Here is a 23,108-nt window from a genome sequence, read left to right on the forward strand (position 1 = left end):
TCTCTCCACTCTCGACCAGCAATCTTTTGTGTTTTTCTTCATTTCCTCATCCTTCTTTATTCTCGTTCATATTTTTGTGACCTCCTCCCTTCGTCTACTATTTAACTCCCATGTAAACATTTCGCATAGTATGATAACATTTAAGAACCACAGACAAATGAAGTGAATGCTAGGTTTATGATTTGATGTGCGGTCATTTAGAAGGGAGGAATACACAGAAAACAAGATTACGACACTCCCCAATCTAATGATTCTCAGCGAAACACTATACCGAAGTGGAAAAAGCAGATGTGAGAATGTGATATATGCTCACTGGACACCACTTTAGGTACACTTCCACAATCTAATGAGAGAACTAACAGACCTGTAGTTTATAATAATAGCATCCAAAAAACTTAAGTGTAAACTTTCATAACATTTTATGTTTTTTCCCCAGACAATTACATCTTGTTAAAAACAAATTAACAAACAAACAAACAAACAAACAAACATATAACTGAAATGTTATGTTTAACTAAACATTAGCATAAAGATTGGTATGGATATGAAATTTGCTAATCAGAAAAAGAAATATCAAAATATTCAAAGCAAGCCATCCAGTATACAGACTTTAAAAAAAGAACCGTCTTAAAGTAACAATGTACAGTTGTAATTGATTTGTATGTCTTAGTGTATTTATTATTGCAAAAGTAACTGTAATAGTAGAACATTTGGGGACAAAATATATCTTTATGAAATGTTTTTTATGCAGCTCTCATATTTCATTTTGTGTAGTGTACAATGACAATCAAATCTCCTTCTAGGCACATAAAGACAACAATAATGTAGGCCTAATGGGCTAAAACGTCATTACTATTTTTCAACTTTCCCACTTTTTTTTTTAAATCCACTAATTTCCTGCACTTGCTATTCTCCCTCCTCTTTGCATTCCTTTCCCCCGTCCTCGCTATATACCATACGCCCTCCCTGTCCGCATCTCTCTCGCTCGCCTTACGCTGGATTAGGGTGGTTTACAACCAAGTCGATGCTAATCATGTTTATCCTGAACGAGGACGATCACAGGGCTATCAGTATAATTATACACGCTGATAATAGCTTACTCAGATATTGTGCGGGCCTGCCTGGCATGTTGTCAATCCACATCATCTCCCTGGATTACACATACGGTTAACTCAACACTGTGGTTATAAACATGGCAGTTTCTCTTGTTGTTTTGCACTACAATGAGCCATCTGTTGAGCTGATGATTTGGACTACTTTTACAGTACTGTATAACCTCAAACATATGTATCTCAAACAAATACAATAAAATAAACAAAAATATCTCTATAGCGTCTCTAATAATGAGAAACAGATAGATAGATAGATAGATAGATAGATAGATAGATAGATAGATAGATAGATAGATAGATAGATTCCATTCTACTGGCCAGTGCTGTCATGACTGGGCCACGCCAGGGTTAATTAAGTTTGGGTGATGACCGTGAGGTCAAGTGTCTGTTTTGAACTGATGTCATCAGCATCTAGTTTCAACTGGTTTTAAGCTATGTGATGTCAGGAGCTATGTGATGTCAATAATCTTTAATCTCTTTACTTGGTCAACAGCCAATCAGATCATTCCATGTCAGTCCTGTTACCCACATGTCTAGCCACAGCCAATCCGATCAATTCACTGTCTATTTAAGCCAAACCGAGAAGTGTGTGTTTGTCGGATTATTACCTCTGCTCCTCGGTGCATCTCCACAGCCCAAGGGGGCTTTGCGTCTCATGATTCTCGATGCATTCTCACTTTTTCTCGTCTAGTCAAGTTTGTTCTACGCCTCTCGATGTTATGCGAATAAAGAGTTAAAATCTTATTTGTGTCTGCGCTTTTGGGATTCCACCTCAGAACCTAACAAGTGCAAAGCAAAAGTGTAGTAGACTTTTTTTTTCTTTCTTTTTTTTTTACCTGGTGCTCCTCTTTGTCCTGTCTATTAAGTGGGTCATAACAGGGTCATAAAAAACCACAATTCAACCATAAAGTGACTCTTAACAACCACAGGGTCTGGAACGATTAAAAAAAAAAGAAAAAAAAAGACAACATCCTACTGTATCTATCCAAGCAGGGGAAGACTGAGAGCTCAAGTTCAGATGGGAGAGTGTTGGATTGCATTGTAATAATAGCTTGGCCAGTCAGTGAAACACAAAACCAAGAGGTATGATTTGCTTTTGTATTTCTTTTTTTTTTTTTATGTGTGTGTTTTTCTGGCAGACTCCACGTGGCCGCCCGAGGGTGTGAAATCCATTTGTAGGTGATTGAGTTAGCGTGCGTACGTGTGTGTGTAGCTTCGAGAGAAGAAATGAGAGACAGAGGAGAGAGGAAGGTGAAAGGGAGCGAGTGGGGGTGGGGGCATCTGGAGAGGAATGCTTGCCATGACGTAATCTAATCGAAGTGGCAATTTTTCTAGTATAAAACCTCTGCTGTCCTCCACGAGGCTGTCGTCCTCATCTGTCTGAAAGCACTGAGTGACTCATACACACAAACACATGCGCGCGCAAAGTCAGAGTGAGTCAGCCCAGATCTGCTATATAGACGTTCACCTCACTTATGAATAATGAAATAGGCGGAGGCAAATAAACCGCTCGAGTGACATGTGAACTGAGTGGGAATGGACGCATGTGGACGGTCCTGATGAGGAACAACAAGCAGCGTCATCCTCACAGAGACAGATGCTCAGCTCAGGTGTGTCGTACTTTGACACCTTTCCTTTGTTTGGAAGCACTCAGCAGGTGTCTTCCAGCTAGACAATGACGAGTGTTTAAAACACTAGATCTCCCAGAGCCGTCATTTTGACTGTTCTCAAAATTGGATTTGTTGTTACTCTGTTTACATAGATCAACAATGTTCCAGGTCTTTTGACTTTTCCTCTCTCTGTATATATATATATATATATATATATATATATATATATATATATATATATATATATATATATATATATATATATATATATATCATTACTGCACTGCCATTTGATTGTATTAAAAATAAAAAAAATATTTAGGAGTAATTACTACTTTACCTCCACACCCGTCAATTTGGCTGCTCTATTAATTTCAATGTACATCTTTTGCATTGGCTGTGATTGATAATAAAAAGGCTCAGTGGCAGAATCCTATCATGTTTTGGTCATGTTATGTGTATAAAGCGGTGGGAGTGCAGAATGTTTTGCTTATGTACACATTTTCAGAAATAGGCAGATAAAAAAATTTACTTGGTTGTTTAATTTAACACTTAATGGGTGGGAAGGCGCTTTACAGAAACAGCTATTTGTATAAGAGATGTTCAAAAGTCTATCCGTCCATCCATCCATTTTGAAACACGTTATTAGGTTAGCAGGTGAGATAAAGCCAGCTAACCACCAGTCAAAATTCAAAAGTCTATTTTCCATATATAATTAATTTTTGCTGTAAACTATTACAATTCAAAGTAAGAAATCCTACTGTTTTCCTGATAAGTGATTATATAGCACACAAAGAAATAAGTAAACTAAAAAATAGACCTAATCTCAAACATCATCATATTAAAAAAAAAAAAAAAAACTTTCAAAACATTCCCTGAGCATTTGAGAGTGTCAAGTCCACAGTTGGATTACTGTAGTATCGACGCTAATGCAAACACAAAATATGTGTCAGAGGTTATCCGGGGTCACCATTGCAATGTGACCAATACAGATTCGTGGATGCATACAAAATATATGAAAACAATGAACTCCATCTGCAGTAGTCATGGCTTCTGCGAAAGTCCGCTTTGACCTTTTTGACCCCTTGTACCATCCCTACTCACATTGTGTAAGATTATATGACCATAATCCCATTGTTGCCCTGCCCACACAAAACTGTCAATTTGGCAGAAGTACTGTGGGAAAAAGGGTGTTATCACAGCAATGGAACGGATACACAAAGAGCATTTAGTCGATCCACTTCATTAAACTGGGTTGAGTTGTTTCACAGAAAATAAGATACGCCCTTTTAAGAGGACTTTGTCAAACATGAAACGTGTCAACATAGTGACCAAAAAGCCACAAAAGCAATCATGCAACCTTGTCATGAGCTCAAAATGGCGCGAGCAGCCATGGGGTAATGCAAAGAAATGAGAAATTCATCATGTGCTAAGAAAAGGGGGGGGAAAAAACACAACACAGCCCTACTGTCCGCTCACATGTTTCTCAAAAGCAATCTCAGGATATAAAGTGCCTGTTTCATGCCGCCGCCGGGAGGCTCGGCGTATCGATAAAACCTCATTTGGCCCCAGAGACTGATGTTTTCTTTGTGATTAAGACGCAAGAGGCTTCACATGCCTTTGGCCCGTTGTGTTAGTTTTTACCATCTCACCGCTTGCAGTGATAACACATGACAACATGTGAAGCAAAAAAAAGCGCGACAGCTTCCTCCACAGTCAAAACTTGTGTACAATTTCTTTTGAATCAGATGTTACCCAATAAAAAGCCAGATGATAATGAAATATCCACATTTGTTTTTTTGTTTTAAAGGGGAAGTCAACACAAAATGTTTCGAAATTGCGAAAAGGTAAGTTTGCCGGAGGTGAAAATGAGTTTTAAGAACCAAGACAACTTACCACTATCCGCCATTTTGGTTGTTTACTTTCGCCTCGAACGCTTTCAGGTCAGAACTGGGAAAAACCAACTCGGATATATCAGACTTCCGACCATCCTCGAATGCAGCTTTAAGTAGCAACCAATCACGGCTCAGCATGCCAATATCACATGACCAAATTCAGAAAATACGTAGGCCATGATTGAACTTTAGCCCTGGGCAAAAAAAAAAAATGTGTGTTGTCATTTTCAGTAGACAACAAGTAACAAAATGGCCGCCCTCTGAGGTGGCTAAAAACAGGTGGATTTTACTGCTTAATTCATATTCCACAAAACGGAATATTAATAAACAGGATGTCATTTTTAGACTAGTGCAGGTGCATACAACATATTTTTGTCAAGAAATTCATGGACTTACCCTTTAAATATAACTCAAAATTTGGAGATACAAACAAACAAATAAATAGTGTCTGACTGAGCACAATTGAAATTCAACAGCTACATCAATAGGAAACAAAAGTTTATTAAACAACATTGAAAATTATCCATCTAAAATCCTTTTAATAATGTTCCATTTTGATGGACATATTCAGGGTCTTTTTTTGTTATAATTATTACTTCTGAAACCATAAACAGTATTCTTATCTTCATCATGGCAGCTTGTTATACAGCTCTTGCATTGGATCTCATTACATTAGGCATACACACAACTTTTACCCTAAAGGAAACAAACTGTCACAGGGGGAAAAAAAATTCTAATGCAAACATTTCCACCCACTTGGCAGTTGTCACTGTTAACTAAATTAACATAGGCCTACTACTAAAAAAAAAAAAAAATACATGGTACAGTAATCTAAATAACTAAAAACTATTATTATATACAGGTGTCAACATATTGGCAATATCTTTCAATTAAACCCACCATAATAAAAATGTTATTAAGTCATTGGCGAAACTGAATGTTATTCTCTATGTGAAGGCAGAAAGTGGCGCCATTGGCGACAGAATGAGCTCTCAGCATCGCAGCAGGCAGCACTCAAGTGTGAGAAGTGGCAGTCACATTTAGCACATTAAACTCCTCAAAGCAAATTAGCACAAGACAAAACAGTTGGACCAGTTCTTGCGTATTCTTTTTCATAATCATGCGTACAGGCTGGAAATTGTCAACTAAATTTCCAGTAAATGCGGCTCTCATCACTTTTGGCGCGCCTCCAGCCAATGCGGGACTGGGAGGAGGTGCCCAAGTGAGGGAGGGGAGTAGTGAGGAGGAGAGGCTCAGGACTGTGCACTTTAATAGCCACTGTATCCATCACAGAGAGCTCTTGCTTACATTAGAATAGATCTGTTCTTGCTACGTTGGATCCCGTTTGGAGCTTTATTGTGACTGTACAGGATGTCATAAGACACATGGAGTAGAGCCAAGATGGAAAACTTCAGCATGGCATGCCTGTGGATTGTTCTTGCATCACATTTGATTTTCATACCACTGACAGGTAGGAAACACACTTCCCTTCACTTACTCTTTAAAACCCGGAGGCAGTATTGTTACCATTTTGGCCTTTTTGATGGTTCTGACCAAGTCATTTCAAAATAAGATACTGCCTACGGGCTACAGTTTTACAATTCTTTGCTGTGAATATATTAAACACATATTGTTCTTGTAAACTGTTGTTCGGGGGTTTAAATATTTGGGGATTACTTGGACCTGTTGGATTTATAAGATCAAATCATCAGCATTGAATATAATGTATATGACATTAGGTTTTAAGGCCAATTAATACATACATTTAGATCGAAATTTACACCTTTTATACATTAGATGCTTGTTTTCCTCCATGTGCCTAAAATTTGTCATTAATATTGATAGATTATTTATTGTGAAATTAAGGAAAAAGTGACAAAATATATTATGGAGCAAAGGTAAAATAGCTTTGTGCTTCATCTGGATCATCACCAAAATTAACCCAAATTTAAAAGCCTCTTCTTGGTCCCATGCCCCACCCCTCCACAAAGTTGAGTGGAAAGTCATCATGATCCTGAAGGAAATGTTAAACACTGCTCCTGGGAATCCGCTGAAGTTTAACGGTGCAGTTTAAGTCAGCCTGTGAGCTCAGGTTTACAGATCGTATCGGTCCTTATTTGCATAACCACCATAGAGGAATTGGAGGAGGCGAAAGAAGGGGGGGGGGGTTGCGTCTTCTCCCGCCGGGCAACAGGTGTCTGTGTTGTCAGTTAGAAACCAATCAATTATTCATCAAACTGAAATAATACTTGCGCTGAGTAAAGCAAACAAAGATCTCAACGCACAAGACGTTTCAATGCAAACAAAGCTATGAGGCATCGTCCCGTGACATTTCATTACTCTTGCGTAAAAGGCAAAACATTTGCTTTGCACCAGAAGGAAAACTGGATGTTGACATTTCAGAAATGTGCCCGTTTTTGTCCTTGGGAGCTTGGTTCGGTTGGACCTGAAGGCACAACAGTCACGTGAAGTGTTCTTGAAAAGGTGCCCATGCAGTGAGAAAAGCTCTCGGTGGTAGTAAACTAAGATGGAAATGTTAGACATATATATTTATGGAACGATTTTAGTGGCCTGAGGTCATGATTACTCAGCTAAAGACAGCTCATACTTATTGATTATTCCATGAAGCAACGCTGGTTAGATATCTTCAGTGGCTCTGTGCCAATCAAAACATGCTATTTAATCATCACATTAAGCCCCGTATTTACTGTATTGTACTCTGCTTTGTTCTCTCAGCTTTGTTAATTTTAGTAACATGTCAACATTAACTTAGCTACCAGGAAAACTGCAGTACTCTCCAACTGTTCCTTTATTTCCAATTTCATTATCCAATGGCAACATACATCGCACACGGACAATATCGCAGAATTTTTCCTGAATATGTCACATGGTTCCTTGTTGCTGGGCAATTCAAAGCTCCACATACTAAGCTCCTTCACGGACAACCAACTCGGAGCAGAAAGGAGTAAAAGAAAGGACAGGGAGAGTTGACACCAATACAAAATCATATATATATATATATATATATATATATATATATATATATATATATATATATATATATATATATATATATATATATATATATATATATATATATATATCCATCCATCCATCCATTTTCTTGACCGCTTATTCCTCACAAGGGTCGCGGGGGCTGCTGGCGCCCATCTCAGCTGGCTCTGGGCAGTAGGCGGGGGACACCCTGGACTGGTTGCCAACCAATCGCAGTATACATACACAAATAGATATACCCTTATGCAAAAGGCTCACTGCTTCATAAATTTTGTCAAAACTTGATTCCAACTTTAGCACAAATCATTATGAACAACAATGCATTCATTTTCTAAAACACTTACAGTATCTGGTTTATGGTCCTGGCATCTCAGCTGATTTAGGGCCAAAGGAAGACTACATCCTGGACCGAACACGAGTCAATCACAAGAGGAATGTGAATGCCACATTGAATGGGAATTGAGCCCACACAAGCCGTATGAAAGTCAGTTACAGGAACCACTACAATAAACCAATGACAACATAATTCCAGCCTCATTATCTTATATTGACAAAAGTAGCCCATAAGATAAGGTACTCGCTATGTGATAATAATAATAATAATAATAATAATAATAATAATAATAATAATAATAGTTTTAAAATGTAAACTTGATTTGTATTTATTTAGCCTCTAATTTTATTTAATAGGTCCTAATTTCTTTTTTTTACTACAAACTATATATATATATATATATATATATATATATATATATATATATATATATATATATATATATATATATATGTTCGTTCATCTATCTACGCCAGCAATAAAGCAAGCAAAACAATGAAATGCTCTTCCATGGGTTGGCAGGAGATACAATGAATCTGTGTCACCACCTGTTGCCATTCACACAACAGGCTAAGTCACGGCTTCCTGTATTTATATCAGCTAGCCCAGATTTCATACAAAGTAAACTTTGAGCATATTGAGGCATTACTTCAGTATTCATACTTTTTTGTGACGTTTTTCTTTGATGTACTGACAAAAGGTTTGCGATATTCAGATCCTGGGTGATAATGATTCAGTCATTTTTGCACAATCTGCTGTGAATTTATCTGTTCAGCTCTTTGTTAGAGAACAGAAACGCTCAACAGAGAGCGTGTGCATTCAAACTTTTAGAGAAACTCAAATTAAATTCACCTATAAAGGTTTCAGAGTACTTTAGGTGCTTCTTGATATGTCACGCAGAGCTAAATATCCCTCCATTTTTAAGAGTATAGTATTATTACATACACTCTGTTATTCTGGATGAATATGCCAAAAATGGCAATTCTGTAGAAAGTCTTCCTCGAAGAGCAACAGCTGTTATAGCTCCAAGTGTAGAACTAAATCAAGACTTCCTTCCATTTTCCCAACTTGCAGGTGTAATGGAAAGATATCCCAAAACGTGTGAGCGTGTTAAGACTCACCCTTTGTCTTTCATTGCAGGATGGTGCAAGCCTGTCATCTCTCCCGGTGGGCCTCACATAGTTGTTCCCAAGCGAGGGAGGCTGGAGCTCTATTGCCATGACAATGCCACCACGTCTGGCGCCACATCCAGGTTGAGGTGGCAGAGGGAGAATGCTCGTCGACTGGAGGGGGAGGCGGAAGACGGCGGCGTGGCTGTTGTCAAGGTGCCGGCGGTGCAGGCCTACCACATGGGCCGCTACGTGTGCATCAATAACAGTACATTGGAGAGCTCGTCCATCTACGTATATGTGAAAGGTGGGTGTTGGAGGTTTTGCCATTGTTGCTGTCATTGTGGGATTGTTACTAGTGCTGATGTGGCTGTTGTGCCCATTATTTTCTTGCCCCTCCTCCCGATGCTTAACCCCTCTATCCAGTCCCAGACTACGCTCCTATGAGGGGAGCACTGTATGGATTTCAGCAAACAGGCACATATGAAGTGAAGTGTCTGTAAGTCTGTGTCCTTGGTCCCAGTCAGCTACTCCAAAAAACTTGGTCTCATTGTCGAGGAGACAGCCTTGCGAGTCCTGACAATGAGCGATAACTTCGAGTGTGAACTGGCCCTACCCAAATAAAACTGATTTGACTTGCATTCACAGCCTCATGCATGTGAACCCTCCATGTTTTACAGACCCTGTCAATGCCTTCCAGCGCACCATGGTCAACGTCATCCTGGTGCGCGCCGGCGAGAACTGCACCATCCCCTGTCTCGTGACCAACCCGGAAGTCATGCTGCTGGCTCTGCAGACGTGCGATGGGCGACCTTTGCCTTCCGCCATGAGCTACTGGACTCACCACGAGCAGGGTGTCATCATCGGCAATGCGAGCAAGGAGTTTGAAGGCTGTTACGTGTGCGTGGGACAGCTTGGGGAGGAGAAAGTGACATCGAGCCAATACACCGTGGATGTGCGGCTAGGTAAACAAGTTCCATCAGTGTTTCCCACAGATTTGAAATCTACCTAGATTTTGACTGATTTTGCAAGGCCCACATAATATTGTGTTCGATTGCTATAAAAACATGGAACCTACCAGAAGAAAGATTAGAGTCTCTTCATTCATCAGGAAAAATATTACATTTCTATCTGTTTCCGTTTTGTAGCAATTAGCATTAGAATATAGCTACGTTTCATCATTATTCACAAATCTGTTTAGAATTGTGGGGAAAACAGCCTGTTTTCATCATTACCCTGGTTGATTTCTTATACTCTGCTGCCACCTGCTGGCCGTTTTTGTAATTACTATCATTGCTTCACCCGTTCTCTGCAGTTGAGAGGCTGCATCAAAACCTTTTGTATACTCTAGCATTAAAGAGAAAAAACATTAAAAAAAACAAAAAACAAAACATAAATATGTCTATGGGACACTTAAAACATTAAAAATAAAACATATTTATATGTTTTTTGGGGAAAATGAGTTAATAGTCTGAATGTTGATACTATTATCCTAGACACATACACTCAACTGACTATAATGACTATAAAGTACCTCCTGGATGCATAACTTGCATCCACAACATTCACATTCTCAATTGTCCCAATACTAAATGTTGCTGTCGAATGAAAGGCTGACCTTCATGTTTGTTATCCCTGCACAGCATCACAATGTCCAAACACAGACATGATGGGTAGAGTTATTGGTCTCCTTGAGTGATGGCGAGAGAGAGAGAGAGTAAAACGTGGTTGTGGTGAAGGACACGGGGATTAACAGAACATGCCATGCTGAACAAAGCTTTCTAACAGTGCATGAAGGTGGCATTTGGGTTAAATAGATTTATGACAACCTTTGTCAAACACAACCGCTAGTGACGTCAGTGACATTTATTGAAAGCAGTAAATCATGCCGTTTGTGTGTGCCTAAGGCTATGGACATGCAAATATTATTCGGTATGTGTATGCATGTGCGTGTATGTTCATTTATTTCCAAATGAAGAAACGAGGATGACACACTTGAGAGTCTCTTAGTTGATTGCAAAATTTTTCATTGCTATTCAGATGAGTTATGTCAATTCAATCAATCCATGAATTGCACATGACTAAAAAGAATGGTCTCAGGAAAACTAATGACTTTTTTAAAAATGCCTTTTTGAGGCTATTATGTCCTTTTGCACTTCTTTATGCAGTTCCAGAGGTGCTTCCGGTCATCACATTGTCACAACGGGATAAGGTTATCTTGCGGAAAGGAGAGAAGTTTGAGCTTACTTGTAGCTCCTCCAACGTCAACCCAGATTTTAATGTCAAGTGGGATTATCCATCAACGGCGGTGAGTTTTATATCAACCATGGTGGCAAGTAGTTACTCTAAAGAAACACATGACTTTTGTCGTTTCATTAATAGGATCCTTATTTCTCTTATTTTGTATATGATGTGATTAAAACAGATTTAAAATGTTTGTTTCACAGCATAGCTAGAACGGTTTTCGGACAACTTCAAAACTGCCCACCACATAGCATCTGTTTTCTATGTCTCTACGTTCCATATTCATGTCCTGAAAACCAAAGAATGCTCTAGTTTCTTCAAATACACTCAAGGCATTATTCAGTGTCAAGAGGGATTCGATTTTGACGATCAAAGGTCACATCCATCACATTCTCATGTAATGTGACAAGTCAGAAACGCCCAAAGGGAATTTCATTAGATCAGGCACCGAGACATCAACAAATTCAATGACCTTGGGTAATTACCTTAAGGTCAAGTTCCATCAAAGTCCTATAAAAAAAAGTTTTTCTCGATATTTGGTAGGCTAAATCAATTACAGAGTGATTAAATAGTTGTGTGTGGTTTGTAGTACTCCTTGTTCTCATGTTTCCAGTAGTAAAAATTCGTATTATGGTGAATGTGAGCGGAAGACGAAACAACACTTAACTTTGCCGTCGTTGGCTGCCCGCAGCATCCCGATGAAGCGCACACCTCACACATCCTGCCCGGCTCTCGAGGTTATCAACGGGCCTCCCGGCTCTCGATTGGCTCGGTAAAGCGAACGGACTCGGGGACGTACCGCTGCTCGGCCCACAACGAAAGAGGCGGAAGCTCCACAGCACTGCACCTGGATGTCTGCGGTAAGCATTAAAGCACATTTACAGTACTAAATCCACTGAGATGGTATTACATCATTGCATCGAGTTATGGAATTTCCAATAAAAGCATGATTGATACAATACATCATAACATATTGCACGGTCTGGAAGCACTCTGAAGCAATCTGACCTCTTCTGTAACCCTATAGAATGGTTAATGTCACTGCCCTAAAGGAGCTGTTAAAACGAGTATCGATATGATGTCATGATCGTCATCCACTTGAATTGTGCACCAGCCAATACTTCTTCTCCATGGGTTCCATATATGGAGACTTCTTACCAACCAAAAATAAACTAAACCCAATGCCTCAAAAGTTCTCCTTCATTTGCATAGTATGCAAATCAGGGGCCCTAAAGAAACATCCAATCCCACATTTCAAAGTTTCCTAAGGAGCACCCATAACAGCGTCTGTGGACATGTTAAGACATGACTTGTTGACAAGACCAAGGCAAGGTGGTGCCATGTTTTAGAAGCAAATAAAACGACAGAACACACGCTACAAAACAGTCTCCTAATACAGCAGGAGCGGCTTTTTCTGGCACACCACTAACTGGACTCATAAGCCTGATGACGAAAGGCACATTTTTTTAAATTGAATTGAAAAAGCTAACGGCTCTTTAATTTCATCCATTAAACATGCCTGGATATGACTGCAGTGTGGTTTATTTTATATTCCCAGTGATGTACAACTGTAAGACCAAAAATTGAAATTGCTTTATAAATTGCGTGTGAATGCTCATCTTACAAAATAATTTAATAGCCTATAATAGCAATCACCACATATCGTTAAAATCACCACATGCTATGCAAATATGCTGCCTAGGGGCTGCACACAGAGCAGGAATTAAATTAAAAAGTTATTTGATTGGACACTTTTCAACTGCACCAACTTGTCCCTACACAACCCCACTCCACCATTTAAGCTTTTCAAATGGAACAAGAAGGCACTACAAGATAGTATTGTAGATTGTTGCTAAATGAACAACTCTGACTGTCTATGTTGTACAGACAGGGGCTTCATTACCATGTTAAGCCGCCCAAGTCCCATCCAGGCCGGCGTTCGTGAAGGGGAGAGCCTGAATCTCAAAGTGGAGTTTGAGGCCTATCCATCCCCAAGCGTTCTGTCTTGGTCTTACAATGACAAACAACTGCTCAACACCACAGAGCACGTTATCACGATCCACCAACACAAATACAGGTATCATTGTAGCATGCAGTCATATTCTAGAGTGAGAACACTCCCCCACACGCAATAATAAATCTCATGTGACTTTACATTTAGGTTCATTAGTGAGTTGAAACTGGTGAGGGTACTTGGCTCGGAAGGTGGCGTCTATAAATTCTCAGTCAGGCATGAAGATGCATCCGTCGACCATCTCTTTCAAGTATATGTCAATAGTAAGTCAATTCTTCTGCATTAACACAGTTCCTACGGGTTTGAGGAGAATCTGATTTATGATGTCTACTCACTGTACAAGGTAAGCCGGTCATCATCGCCCAGGAAGGGCCAGTCGATGGTCAGGTGCGGTGCGTCGCCGCTGGTCACCCAGTTCCAAAAATCAGCTGGTACATCTGTGACGTTCCCCACACAAGGTATCACTTGCATCCACTATCAATATTTTCTGTACATTCTGTACAAAATTGAACAAAAAATGAAATTTGGTGAGATGTAACCAATTGTTACTCAAAATGAAATCATATCATGCCAAAAGCTAATGATATAGTTTTTCTGTCTAATGCTATCCAATAAGTTGTTTTATTTAGTAAAGCTAACAAGTCAAGTACCAAATAGTTTAGTTCCGTAAAATTAACTTATTGTTTCAGTTTTCCAAATTACTTTACATCCATGAAGCGAAACAAGCTAACCATAAGCTAAAATTAACCAAGTAACACCTTTTGACTATAGCTAGCCAAATATTTTTGTTTCAAGCTAGCCAAGTTTAGTAGGCTACCCTACAGTTATTGAGTCACACATAGCTAAACAGAGTAAGAAAATATGTTAATAGCTAAATTAAGTTAAAATACAGGACATGGGTGGGTAAAGTATGGCCTGCAGGCAACATATGGTCTGTTCCGTTATTTAATCCGGCCCATCAAGCATTTACATTATCGAGAATCTAATAGCATTTGCTGCATCGTTTTTTTTTTTAGTTTTTTTATTTTATTTAGTTTTTTGTTTTTTTTCCTTCCTAAAATTAGTTAATTAAATTGCCTTCATTATTAATTTTTTATTATTATATTAGTAATTTATCTCCGATAACTGATTGAGTTGAACAATTTTATATGCACAGTAAATAATTTTAATAATAATAATATTTTTTCTTTATTTAATAATTGGCAATTAAAGTATAAATAATATCATTGATTTGATCAAATAATTATCTTATTATATCAAAATAAACAATTTTAAATACACATTTTAATTTTTATTTTCATCGATCAATAACCTGGCCGATTTATCCATTTAAAAAAAGAAAAAAGAAAAAAAAAGAAAATTCACACTTGGTATAAAGCAAAAAAATATAAAGGATCAAGTAAAGTAAATAGCTATTTTAGGTTAGTTAGAGTAGGTTAGGTCGAGAAGTTTACTGATCCCACAGTAAATTCTGGAATTAAAATTAAAATGACTACATCATAAATCTCACTGCAACCTGTCAATAGCACAAGTGATCACTATTTTCTGAATAGCTTTAAAGGCTGCAATATTCCAGAAATGACCTTCCACATAACCTCTCCTCAGGTGCTCACACCTACCCAATGCCACCCAATGGGAGAGTGCGGATGTCGCCATGGTGACAGAGTCCACCTTCAGTAGGAGTGAGGTGGAGAGCCGACTGAACATCAGCAAGGAGCATGGCAACTATCATACACTGGAGTGTGTGGCCTCCACAGAGCGGGAGGAAGCGTTTACGCTCTTCTCAATCAGCGGTACTACATCGTTAATATCTCTAAAACACACAGACACGTTTGTACAAACTGCATGGACGGTATCGCATAAACCCCACCACATAAACAAACCCTTTGACCCCCGTACGTACGTGTGTGCATGCCAGGTGTGTTGGTTACTGGCCACAGATTGAATGAGATTAGCATATGCTGACAATGCAAGCTAGGATTAGATGGTGTCGGCACGCTAATCCAGGACACAAACAAACGCCACTGCTGCAGCTGCCTGTTTTAATCCTGGGGTCGTCTGAGGCCTTGTGTTATGTGTAAAGATGCGTTGTGGTTTTGTTCCTCGAACAGAGCGACTTGTCCCGCATAAACTGTTCACCCCACTTCTAACTGGCATGGTGGCCACTGGCGCCTTCCTCTGCCTCATCCTGGTGGTGCTTCTCTATAAGTACATGCAGGTAAGAAAGCAAATATACCCCAACATGCCACATCATGATTTCATATTTGAACGGTTTTGATCAGTCATATTGCGTCACGAAATATAAACTGCCGTTGCAAAGGAACTGCACTCATCCCTGATGAGTCACGACTCCTTTTTTAACGCGTGATTAAAGTCAGCATCTGTAAACAATATCCTGAATATAATCTTTTTTTTCTTATTTTTTTATATGAATGTGTTTTAATGAAGATGAAATGACTCATTCAACCATTAGAGAGATTAAATTGACACACGACTGCAACAGCATGATGACATCTTGCTCTTATTCCAGTGCAGTGACTCAGGCTCCAAGATAACTGGCTTACATCAGCATGTAAAGTGCACAGAGAGCAAATTATTGTACGTGGTGCGGATAAGGGGAGACCAAACAAACATACAATTACCAGCTACAATATTAGGTACATGTACACCTGTACTATATAAAGAAATCCAACACATGGTTTGTATTTAAAAAAATAATAAATAAAATTCATGATGGTAAATGGTACAGTAATCTGCAGTCCTTTTCTGCATGACTGTCGAATTTGAATCAGCACCATATTGGACACTTTGACCGACAACAACTTCCTGCATATTCCCGCTTTTTTTTTTTTCAGTAGGATTCATACTATTCAACAAAAAAAGGAGCCCTTTATAGGGCAACAAACTGTTTGGTAATTTAAACTTTAAAACTTTAAACAAACATTTAGGACAATAGTAAGATGAGTAAGTCTCCCAACTAACCAATAAAAAATGACTACTGTATAATGAAAGAACTGTACAGAATATTATACTAAAATAACAATTGTGTTATATATACATAACATTACAAAAGTAAAAATATGTTGTGGAATGTGCTCAAATTCTGAATTTTTAAGTGTTTGCCATTTAATAAAAATGTAAAAATAAAACAAAAGCACTCATAAATTAACAATGAACAAATGCATTACAAATATAACCTCCTTTGCAATAATAATAATAATAATAATAATAATAATAATAATAATAATATAAAATAATGTCTCTCTCATATTTTTAAGTGAAGTAACCAAAATTTGAAAAACAGTTCTCAGTATGAAGCCGTCATTGCAAACTAGAACAAATATAACAATAGCATTCTTTTTAATACCTGAATGTCAATCAAAATCAAGCTTTTTTTTTTTTGTTAAACTGCACAGGTATTTTGTGGTGAAAATAAATATCAAGTAAATAACCTACCTCTCTCCCGTTTCACACAGAAACCTAAATTCCAAATCCAGTGGAAAGTCATCGAGAGTATCCATGGCAACAATTACATTTACTTTGACCCCACCCAGCTTCCCTACGACTCTAAATGGGAGTTTCCTCGACAGAAGCTACGCTTTGGTATGAAAATTTAAAGGGAAGTCAACTTAAACATTTCTTGACAATAATGTGTTCTATGTGACCTCACTAGTCTAAACATGACATTCTGATTAATATTACATTTGTGGAATATGAGTTATGCAGAAAAATCCAGGTGTTTTAATCTATCTCAGGGGGCGGCCATTTTGCCACTTGCTGTCGACTGAAGATGACATCAGAGTTGCTCAGGGCTCAGACCAATCACAGCTCACCTGTTTTCTCAAGCTGAGCTGTGATTGGTTGTTACCTGAGATTTGAGCAACTGTGATGTCATTTTCACTTGAAAGCAAAAGGCAAAATGGCTGCCTTCTGATATTGCTAAAAACTGTTGGATTTTGCTGCTTAACTCATATTCCTCTGACGCAATATTCACCAGAATACCGTATTTAGACTAGTGGGACTGCATAGAACATATAGTCAATAATTTTTGGGGGGGGTTGACTTCCACTTTAATAATTTGGTTTATGCTTTTTATAAAATATGAACGATGTTAAACGTTCATCTTTGTGAACACACAGGTAAAACTCTGGGTTCTGGTGCTTTTGGAAAGGTGGTGAGGGCCACGGCGTACGGCCTGTGCTCAGCTGACACAGTCACGACTGTTGCCGTCAAGATGCTCAAACGTAAGTTGTTGTTGTTGTTTTTGTTTTGTTTTGTTTTTTTTTACCTTGATTTGCAACATTAACCCCATGATGATGTCATCGCAGCCAACGCTCACGCCACGGAGAAGGAGGCACTGATGTCAGAGCTAAAGGTGCTCAGTTACCTCGGCAACCACATGAACATCGTCAACCTGCTGGGGGCCTGCACGGTCGGAGGTGAGAGGAACTTAAACATAAGAGAGTTGAATCAAACTTTCATCGTTCTTGCTTTGCTTTTTCTTGGCTTAATTATTGATTTCTTTATGGCTGTCTGAAGTGGCGTAAAAAGCACTGACTTGCTGCAATGCAAGGCAGTTATTAGGCTTTTAATAGAAATCAGATATTGGACAGAAGTCAATGGCAGCCTGCCCTGACAAGAAGCTGAATGAGCGCAGTAAAGGAGTATTATCTAGCTGTCTGGGCCTTGGAATTGACCACTCTGCAGCTTCTTGATGGATTCCAAATAAGTAGAAAGACACTTGGCATAAAAAGTCCTCATTTAAAGCTATTGAATACTGACTTGACTAAATTTATTGGTGTTTAGTCACACAGCTTTCATATTATCCCAATTTGTCAGTGTACATATCTATTGAATTGACTGATGTGATAATGAACTACTTATAATCACCAACAGCATCTCAGTATTTGAGTTGTGTTGCAGTCAAATTGATTTTATGAAATCTCTGCACCATTCCAGGTCCAATTTTAGTGATCACTGAATACTGTTGCTATGGCGACCTCCTCAACTTCCTGCGCAGAAAAAGAGAGTCCTTCTTAAATTCCCAAACGGACGACGGTTACTATCGCAACGTCTCCAAGCAAGCAGATCCTGCAGGGTAATCTCACACTCACTGCAAAATGTCATATGTTACAATTCATAACATATCATGTTATGAACTTTAAGGCCTCTATAAACATAATGCGTTATTATTATTATTATTATTATCATCATTATTATTATGTGTGCAGCAGAGAAGTGACGGGTACAGAATATATGCCCATGCGTTCCTCAGACAAAGAAAGGTCCTCACAGTCAGGTATAATTTTTCCCATCATGCACTGCACACCATAATTGCTTGTTTAGGTAATAATATAATGTCTGGTCTCCTTTAGAAGATGCAGATGAGCTTTCTTTGGCCGCTGAAGACCTTTTGAGCTTCTCCTACCAGGCGGCCAAAGGGATGGAGTACATCACATCAAAGAATGTAAGTCAGCTAGTTCACATAATTAAGGATTTAATCACTGGCCGGAATATTAGCCACACTTACACAAGCTAATGATCTATCACTACCAGAACCAGTTCCAAAGTCAATATACACACATCCGTGTTTGTGTTTGTGTTGTTTTCGTGCAGTGCATCCACAGGGACCTCGCAGCCAGAAATGTTCTCCTGACTCACGGCAGGGTGGCCAAGATCTGTGACTTTGGCTTGGCACGGGACATCACTACCGATTCCAGTTACGTGCTCCGCGGCAATGTGAGTTCAGCGCGTCCTAATCTTTCAGTCTTTCTTTATATTCTTCCATCTCAGGTCATGGCATCAAACTTTTCCAGACGCTATCAAGCTACCTTAAGTACAAACAGCTATAAACCGGAAGTTACTCTTCAAATTAATAGTGTTGGCCCAAAACAGGAAGTGACGATTTACAATGCAAATTTCAAAAATAAAATGCAATCAATATTCCGGTAAGAAAATATAATTATGGTTATTTACACTCCTACCAAAATTAAGAGTGTTCATTACATGCAAACAACTACAGCAAATAACCCTCTATAACAAATAACCATTTCTAGATGTTATTTTTTGAACATTTTGTACTATTTATACCGTGCATGTACAGGATAAAATGATAGTAAGCACATTGGTCTAACAGTTCAGAATGTTTGAATCTTGCTTCCGGCCTGTTCACCCTGTGCTGCTTGTGTGGGTTTTCTCCAGGTACTCTAGTATCTTTCCACCCCCCCCCCCCCCCCCCCCCCCGCCAAAAAAAAACAAATTCTCCTAGGTGTCAATGTGAGTGTGAGCATTTGTCTGTTTGTGCCCGGTGATTGGCTCTCGATCAGTCCAGTGTATACACTGGCCCAAAGGCAGCCTATCTGGGATAGGCTCCAGCTGGACCATGACTCCAATTTGGATTTTGGAAATGGGTAGATCAATGATATTTTCTTTGTCTCCAGCTTGAGTGACACCGTGTATTTCAAACTAACTAGTTAAAATATTGAGAGGATGCCAATTCCAATCACTTCTTTCCATAATCCTTCCGCCTCTACTTTTTTCATAAATTATCCTTCCTCCTATTATATTTCTTGATTCTCTGAAGAAAAAGGAAAAGATTTAAAAAGGGGAGAAATCTACACAAACGCTTGTCTTTTTTTGGTGTAATCAGTATGAAAAATGGGAACCCTTCCATCCTGCAATTAAAAAATCTGCAAATCTGTTGTCGTTTTCACTAGCTATGGAAATCTTTTTCTTTTTTTTTTTCAAAAAAAGTTTTTCCAGCGATTTACGGAAATCATTACTGTGGAAAATTACCACACAATAAAAACACTCCACATTGTGAATGTAATATGGCCTATCATCCATGCAGGCACGTCTTCCAGTCAAGTGGATGTCTCCTGAGAGCATCTTTGATTGTGTCTACACATACGAGAGTGACGTGTGGTCCTACGGCATCTTACTATGGGAAATCTTCTCACTAGGTAAACAATTTGGAACTGTGGCTCAGTTGTAGAATGTATGAGAAGCGACTGTATTATTAGCAATGTGAATAGAGAGATATATCCCATGCCATGCAAACATACTGTATAACACACTAAATGTGTTTGATGCAGGTAACAGTCCATATCCCGGGATGCAGGTGGGCTCAGCATTTTATCGACTGATTCAAGAGGGCCACAGGATGAGCAAGCCTGAGTTTGCTCCCATTGAGATGTAAGCACTGCATAGACAGACAACCATTCACACTCGAATTTACATCATCACTGACTTAGAAGGGGAGTGAATCCCTACTCCATTATTTTATTTTATTTATTTATTTATTTATTTATTTATTTATTTATTTATTTATTTATTTATTTTAGCAAAGGTAAAAATATATAGGGGCCTAATCAGATTTTAGGATTGTATTATTTTTGTTTATTTTGAGGATTTTGTTGATTACATTTTTATAATGAATAGGAATGTATGTCCCTCCAGGTATGACATGATGGTCTCATGCTGGAATCAGGACCCTTTGAAAAGACCCTCTTTCAGAAAACTGGTCGAGAGGACTGAGCTTCTTCTGTCGGAAAATACCCGGAATGTAAGTAGAGCAAACCATGAATGATTTGGATTGTCTTATAATGCCACATGCCCTTCCCTCGTGATGCTTTGTTCATTATATTTCAACTTATTCAGAAGGTTGAGATGCGGAATGGGAGTGTTTGCTTGTTGGGGGGGGAGGTGTCAGAAAAAATAAAATAAAAATCAAGCTTATGTCTGTCATCTCGCAGGTTTACCTGACGCTGAGCAACGCTGCAGCACCCGCAGGCCATCAGAGGGCACCATCACGGAGGCTGAGCTCTGTGTGCAGCACCACGGCCCCCAACCAGCCTTTACTGCAGAATACCACAGATGTCTTCATGGACTATGTCTGAAACACTCCTCACCAGAAGAAAATCATACAAAAAAGTTACACATTACAGTTGAACTGGAGCAATCTTCAACTGCATATACGCAGCGAATCCTGCAGAATCACATTCCACAAACATGGCCGACATGCTGTGCTATATTTTGCCAGAGAAATTCTAGATTCTGCCATCATTTCAAAGATGTTTGAAGCTTTCATATAGGTTTCATTAATAAAATCAAGAAAAATGCTTGTTTTATACTATAAACAAAACTTATGCGCTACTAAATTCTCACGGGAGTAGGCTGTATTCACGCACATTGCTGTGTTATTTAAATCAAAGGTGTCAAACTGAAGGCCCAGGGGCCAGATTCAGCCCATTGCAGCTTTTTATGGGGCCCAATATGAGGTGACTATGGTTTTCATAATCACAAGGGAAACCATAAGTACGATGTAGCCCACGACAACAATGAGTTTGACACCCTTAAATGTTCTTAAGAGACAAAATCTAAATGTTACTGAAAAATAAATGTAGCAGGCCTTATCTACCATAAACACTGGATACAATCCGTACTGCTCTCAGTAATGTCCTATTGATCGGTGTGATCCGACTTTCAGCACTTACAGCACTAACGACCCATCGTGTACAACAGTGTCGGGGAGGCGTCCAGCCTGTGATCATATCTTAAGCATGCATTTGGGAAACAATTGTTGCTGACTACAGATTTATTTCTGTCAGACTACTAGATCATGTTTGAATAGGCATGAGCCAGCAGCTGCATGATACTGTAGCTATCTTAGCTTAGCATCCAAACTTGAAACACACAGAGAGCTCTCAAACTATATTTTTGGTTTAATCACAAAAGTAGTTTGGTAGCTACCTTAATTTAATTTAATAACGGAAATACAGAAAACTCAATTTTTGTTACTGATAAATCACACCTTGTTAGTTACCTTAGCCAGGACCAACACTGGAAATGGTTTTGTCCTCAAAGTGTCTTCTTGTTAGCTACCTTAGCATAGCATCAAAACTGTAAATACAGAGGTCACCAATTCTGTTTATATTTTTCAATTCTACTGTAGTTTGAAGCCACTTGCTAAAGCTACATTAGCTTAGTAAGAGTCACTTGGTAGATACCTTAACTTAGCATCAAGTCTGGATACATTTGTTCCCTTTAATCACCGGTGTGGCTTGTCAGCAAACTTAGCATAAAAAATGATAACACAAGTGTCCCCCACTCTTGCAGCTATAGATTAGCATCAAAGCAGGAAAAATTCAATCTGAACCGCTAATTGCAGTTTAAATCCTTCAGATAGCTGCTTTTTGGGCACTAAATGTTCTTTTTGGTGTACCGTTGTGGTTAATATGCAACTTTTCCACTACAAATCATCTGTTCATTGTGATAACAATCATCAAATTGGCCTTAAATAACACAGAGCTACTATCTAATGTGTCTTCTACTGAGTGTCAAAGCGGCATGTAAACATTACCTCCTTATAGAAAAAAAAAAATAGAAAAAAAGAAAAAAGAAAAGAAGAAGCTGTATGTGACCAATTCTTACATGTGAGTTGTATATTTGACTAGTGTAACTGGCCAAGTGGGAGGAAAAATTTACATAGGCTATTTGTGGAGTAGGCCTAATCTTAGTTTAGTGTTCAGGACTGAGTGATGGATTGTTTTGTATGTGTGTGTTCTTCGTTTGATGTGTCACGTCACGTGAATGCATTGTAAATACAATAGAGATGTGCCTTTAGATTTTGACTGGCTATGTCTGGTTGTCACGAGGGCACACAATCTGGTGAGGAGGTCCCTACAATTTGATACAGTTTGTTGACTTGTAATAATAAAGAAAGTACCAGTGATGGTAGAGGCAACAACGTGTCCGTTTTATGTCAGAAATTACT

At 38.7% G+C, this 23,108-nt stretch overlaps 1 protein-coding gene across 2 annotated transcripts; it reads left to right on the forward strand.

Moving 5' to 3' along the window:
* The first annotated feature begins 5,911 nt into the window (after positions 1 to 5,911).
* On the forward strand, positions 5,912 to 23,071 carry kitb (KIT proto-oncogene, receptor tyrosine kinase b). 2 transcript variants are annotated; one of them, XM_077524993.1, is made up of 21 exons: positions 5,912 to 6,088; positions 9,107 to 9,382; positions 9,756 to 10,040; positions 11,244 to 11,383; positions 12,011 to 12,179; positions 13,207 to 13,396; positions 13,481 to 13,596; positions 13,677 to 13,791; positions 14,939 to 15,126; positions 15,445 to 15,551; positions 16,810 to 16,936; positions 17,473 to 17,577; positions 17,662 to 17,772; positions 18,293 to 18,431; positions 18,565 to 18,632; positions 18,709 to 18,800; positions 18,950 to 19,072; positions 20,184 to 20,295; positions 20,428 to 20,527; positions 20,792 to 20,897; positions 21,088 to 23,071. In XM_077524993.1, exons 1-21 carry the CDS (start codon positions 6,019 to 6,021, stop codon positions 21,229 to 21,231), a joined length of 2,883 nt encoding a protein of 960 aa, XP_077381119.1. In that variant the 5' UTR covers positions 5,912 to 6,018; the 3' UTR covers positions 21,232 to 23,071. The 2 variants fall into 2 exon arrangements, with proteins under 2 accessions (XP_077381119.1, XP_077381120.1); XM_077524994.1 differs by having other exon boundaries at positions 18,568 to 18,632.
* The last annotated feature ends 37 nt before the right edge of the window (positions 23,072 to 23,108 follow it).

Source organism: Festucalex cinctus, chromosome 6 (assembly GCF_051991245.1).
Source record: "Festucalex cinctus isolate MCC-2025b chromosome 6, RoL_Fcin_1.0, whole genome shotgun sequence".
Taxonomy (NCBI): Eukaryota; Metazoa; Chordata; class Actinopteri; order Syngnathiformes; family Syngnathidae; genus Festucalex; species Festucalex cinctus.

Excerpts from the sequence above, each read along its gene's own strand:
- kitb (XM_077524993.1), top strand. The coding sequence starts at position 6,019 with ATGGAAAACTTCAGCATGGCATGCCTGTGGATTGTTCTTGCATCACAT. Across the intron at positions 19,073-20,183 it reads GTTACGTGCTCCGCGGCAAT|GCACGTCTTCCAGTCAAGTG; the intron begins GTGAGTTCAGCG and ends TCATCCATGCAG. Across the intron at positions 20,898-21,087 it reads TGTCGGAAAATACCCGGAAT|GTTTACCTGACGCTGAGCAA; the intron begins GTAAGTAGAGCA and ends GTCATCTCGCAG.